The following is a 4954-nucleotide window of genomic DNA, read 5'->3' as shown; positions in this document are numbered from 1 at the left end:
CATTTTAGTTTGTTTGTATTTATAATTAAATTTGTTTTTATATATAAACTTCAATTAAAATATTTATATATACTTCGAATTTCATTACATAGTAGTACGCATTTTAAAAAAAGTGCTTATTAAAAATATTTTATACGATTTAATAGTTTTTTAATCCAGATTTTAAGAGCAGTTGTAAAAGCATACAATATAATTTTTATTCATTTTCATATTCATATTTTAAACAATGGTTTCTGTATAGCAAATAACAATTTAAGAAACATTTTAGTTAACACAACTCCACTCTCTTTTCTTCTTAATTACAAATGAATTAAAAATGAGTTTTGTTAGTAAGACCCTCTAAGAGTTTTACTAAAGACTAGTATTTGATATAAATGATGACATGATAATGAATTTCAAATGGATGATATGAGTCGAATTGAGACGATCGGTATGTTAAACTAAATATTGCATTATTTCAACATTTTTCAACATAAAAACTGCACTTCTTAAAAAATTTTAGATTATTTTTAGATATCATTTTCATATACATCAATGGACTGAATAAAATAAAAATTAGATTTAAATTAAATTATTTTTAAATAAAATATGCAAAAATATATAGTTTTAGATATGCACTTTCTCCATTGTAAAAATGAATTAATACATTAAATATATCTGCAGAATTTAAATTAATCAACATAAAATATATATTGATTTTTAATTTTACAAAAATTAGTTAATAGTTAAAATTATGTATTCTATTGTGTCGATTGTTCTATAATTACATTTTCATATTATAAATTGAAAGAGAAATATATTGTTGTGGCCCGCAGGGATTTGTTCCGGCAGTCCCTTTTGAATGTGACGAACAGCACTGGGTCTTCGAACTCGACAAGTGACTCCAGCCGTCTTGGAAGGAGAAATATAACAAATTTATCTTATATTTGCAAAAGTATTTTAAATAAAATACATTATGTTTACAGTGAAAGCTCTGTTACACAGAAACTCTTATGAACACACATCTTTGTTAACCGTACAAGGTTAATAGTTCTCGGTTTTCATTTATCTTATATAATGTGTTATCTTATTCGGACAACTTTTGCTGCGTGTTTATAATTTTCTAATACATAGTGTCTTAGTTGTAGACTAAAAAATCTATTCTATCTTAACCGTATTGAATCGCTATTCTCGTTAGTCTCCACATAAGAGAGCTTTCACTGCATTATAATAGGTTTCTAATACATAATTCATTAGTTGTAGAATAATAAAATTTCACATTCCCTCTCCTCCACCACGAAATTTTGTTTGGTGATATATTGCATGACTCCACAAAAAAATGTGTAATTGATTTTGAGTAGTTCAAAAATAGAATTCTAATATAGGCTTTAAATACAGCACTAATATTAATTTTAAAAATAGTACTAACTAAAAATTATTTAAAATTGATGCTAAATTATCTTAAGGAACTTAGTGATCGACTGTGTGGCGGCTTTTTTTGCCTTTTCAACAGGTTCAAATATTATCATTTGCCAAAAGGTTTTGTTTATTTCATTTTCTATAGTTAAAACCAAAAAGTCTTTTCTGTTTAAAAAATTAAAAAATTATTAACCAAGATTAACCAAGGAAAGCAACCTTTCTATTTAAACTTTCTGCGCATTAGTAGTTTCTTTAGTATAGGCTACGTTTCGTCGCTGATAGCAATAGCACCAGCATCGGCGGCAGCAACAACTGCATTCGATAACGCATTGATTATGGATTTGTTGCAATTGTTGGTTATACTGGAAGTGTTGCAAGCGTTGCCATTACTGCTACTGTTGCCAATGCCATTGCCATTAGCATTGCCTACATTTGATGTGGTTGTGGTTGTAGTGACACTGGTCAGATGTATGCTGCCAACAATGCTTTGTTTCTTATGCTGTTGCAATGCGGCAGTCAAAGCACTGGCAACACTTTTCTGTTGTACTGGTGTGTTGTTAGGACTTATAGGAGTCAATGGAAGATTGTGTTGCTGTTGCGTTGGAGTTGTTGGACTTTGTTCTACTAATAATATATTCGTTTTAGTTGTATTATGACTGGGTGTATTGTGTATGTTGTTAGTGCAATTGTTGTTGCTGTTGCTATTACTATTGCTACCATTCTGTATTTTTTGCTGCAACAAATTTGCTGCAGTTAAATTTGTTATTGTATTATTCTGTTGCTGGGTGAATGTTATAGATTGTGTGGATTTTGTTGGTGATGTTGCTGGTGTTAGAATACCTAAATTTACTAAATTAGGCGGTAATGTTATTTTGGTAGGTGTTGTTTGTGGTGATTGTTGTAATTGCAATTTCGTCTGCAATTGCTTATTATTTAAACTTTCTACAGTTTGTTGTAATTTATGCTGTTGTGTTAATTCGACAATGTTGTTATTTCCAGCTGCTGCTGCATTTGTTGCTAGTTTTAATATCTTACTAGCTGCTGCATTTGCTGCCAGTAAATTTGTTGCTGAAGCCGTTTTGATTGTTGTTGTTCCTACTGATGTACTATTGTTGGTTTTTATAAAACCAATGGTGCTACGCACAATATTATTGTTACCAGTGCCTAGTACAGTTTGACCATGGTTATTGATACTGTTGCTGATAGTTAAATGCGGCTGTGTTGTTTGGGTTTGCTGTTGTTGATGTTGATGTTGATGTTGTAAACTAATATTCGCTGCGGTAATTGCTGTCAAACCATTATTACCCGCAATATTATTTGATAAATGCTGCACAACAGTTGAGTTGTTTCCATTATGCAAGTTTGTACTGCCACCATGACAACTACTCGCACTACTTGACATATTACTAATACTTGAGGGACTAAGTGAACCCATCGATTGTGAGGGTGAACCACTACGTTGTAAAAGCTGAGTGTTACTGACAACATTAACAACATTCTGTTGCGTTAGTATGGTATCTGGGGTGGAGTTGTGTGCAACAATGGCATGATTTTTTAGTCCCTGCGCTGTCTTATAGCTTTTGCCACAATGACACTTATAGCCTTTCCGTACCCTGTAAAAGTAAAAAAAGAATTAAAAATCACACACAAATCAAGCAAATTAAAAACTTAAACAGTGCTCAAAATCTTGAGTAACAAGCCCAGTAGTTGAACAGCATAATAACAGTGCAAAGTAGCAACAAGATTTTGACTGAATCGATTACCGAAGGCATTACTCGAGATCTTGAAAATGATTATTTAAAAAAAATATAAACAATTTATATTTTTCGTTCTAGTATTTAAAGTACGGACGAAAAGTATGTAAAAGTTTCAAAAATTTATTAATTATTCCTTTAACTCAATTTTGTAGTTCTTTTTTTCTTTTTTCTAGTCTTTATAATTTAGATCAGTAAAATTTCTAAAAATTTATCACTTATTCCTTTAACTTATTCCTTTAATAATAAATAGTTTTTCAATAAATACCAACATTACTTACTTTCCATCTTTCTTATGTCCATTTTTGGAGTGATATTTTATGCCATTTACATTTTTATAACGTTTTTTACAACCCGGTACTGGACAAGCAAATGGTTTTTCATTACCGATTCCTCCATTGGCAGTGGGACCAGAGTGCCTTTACAATTTATACAAAAATTCTTATTTCAAAAAAAAATTTCATATTATTAAGTATTTTGGGCTTCACCTGCTCCCATAGCGCATAATAAATTCTGAGCTAAATTCTTCTGTTGTCCAAGAATCATTTGAATCCTCTGAGTCTGAAGCAACTATTTCATCTTCATCCATTTCACTGCCTATAAAGATTAAATAGTTTCGTAATTAATAATAATTTTGACAGCAATAAAAAGTTGACAGCAATAAATAACAACAAATAAGAGTTGATAACAACAAATCAATAGACAATATAAAACCAAATATTATTTATAAATAAATCTCATCCCCATTATCATTAACGAGTATAGCAGCTCGAGCCAAATCTTAACCGCCTCATTAGTGAGATCTGCTTCATCTTCTTCTGTTCTATATTGCTTTACACCGAATCTAGTGGTTTTTAGTCCAACATCTAATTTTGTACATTATCTATCTATTTTTGTAGCGGTCTTTCTCAACCTCTTGTTCACCAAGGTTGCGTGTTTAGTATTTTGTTAAATGTGTTGTCCTCAAAGTTTCTGGAGTCTATATCCTATCCATGTTAATCGTGATATTTAAATGCCTGTATCGATATCTGCTTTATATCTGATTAAGATTATTATTGCCAATACCATAGATACGTCTATGGACTCAGTCGACATTTGAGATGTAAAAATATCTCTCATTGTAAAGGTCACATATCCTCCTGATTCTATATGCTATATATTTGATATTTAACTAAGATTTAGTGTGAAGATGGAAGATGACACACAAATAAAATAGATATTTAAAGAGGTAGTCTTAACGGAACTGAAGAATGCATGTACAAAACAGACATGGCTGCAGAGGATTGATGCGTTAGGCTAACTTGTCAAGCGGTTGTTAAGATCAATCCAGGAAGTTAATTTGAAGAATCGAAAATTAAATTTATTAAGTTTTGTTAACTAGTAATTATATAATAGTTAAAAAAATAATATTCATTAATTATAAAAACCAGAGTTCGTATTTGCGTACCCATGAGCGGCTCATTTTGGCTCATTCTGCTCACGGTTCATGAGCCGGCAAAAAACTCTTTTCATACGATGGCTCACGCTCACGAGCGAGCCCAACTACAGAGCTCACGCTCACGAGCAAGAGCCGCCATTAAGTTATAAATGGGCTCACACTCGTAAGCAAGAGTATGAGCTGCGGCTCATGAGATCTCATGCGCCCAATTTAAGATTTTATTATTATTTTTTTTTGTGAAAACATGTCATTAAAAAGGATTTAAAATATTAATAACTTTAAACTAACTAAAATATGGAAATAATCAAAGTTCCTAAAATAAACAATAAATATATTTTTATTGTTTATTTGTGGAAAATAATAT

General features: G+C 30.9%; 1 protein-coding gene across 2 annotated transcripts in view; it reads right to left on the bottom strand.

Moving 5' to 3' along the window:
* Nucleotides 1-731: 731 nt before the first annotated feature.
* The window catches only part of LOC119685116 (putative uncharacterized protein DDB_G0286901), a 236351-nt gene continuing 232128 nt past the window's right edge, over nt 732-4954 (bottom strand). For both annotated transcript variants that reach the window (XM_038099321.1, XM_038099322.1), the window contains exons 4-6: nt 3641-3749; nt 3434-3571; nt 732-3011 (exon numbers count right to left, since the gene is read on the bottom strand). In XM_038099321.1, coding sequence (XP_037955249.1) covers nt 1661-3011; nt 3434-3571; nt 3641-3749 — 1598 coding nt within the window. In that variant the 3' untranslated portion in view covers nt 732-1660. The remainder of the gene's footprint in view (nt 3012-3433; nt 3572-3640; nt 3750-4954) is intronic.

This window comes from Teleopsis dalmanni, chromosome 2, assembly GCF_002237135.1.
Source record: "Teleopsis dalmanni isolate 2A chromosome 2, ASM223713v2, whole genome shotgun sequence".
Classification (NCBI taxonomy): domain Eukaryota; kingdom Metazoa; phylum Arthropoda; class Insecta; order Diptera; family Diopsidae; genus Teleopsis; species Teleopsis dalmanni.
This window is presented reverse-complemented; position numbering and strand designations above follow the sequence as displayed.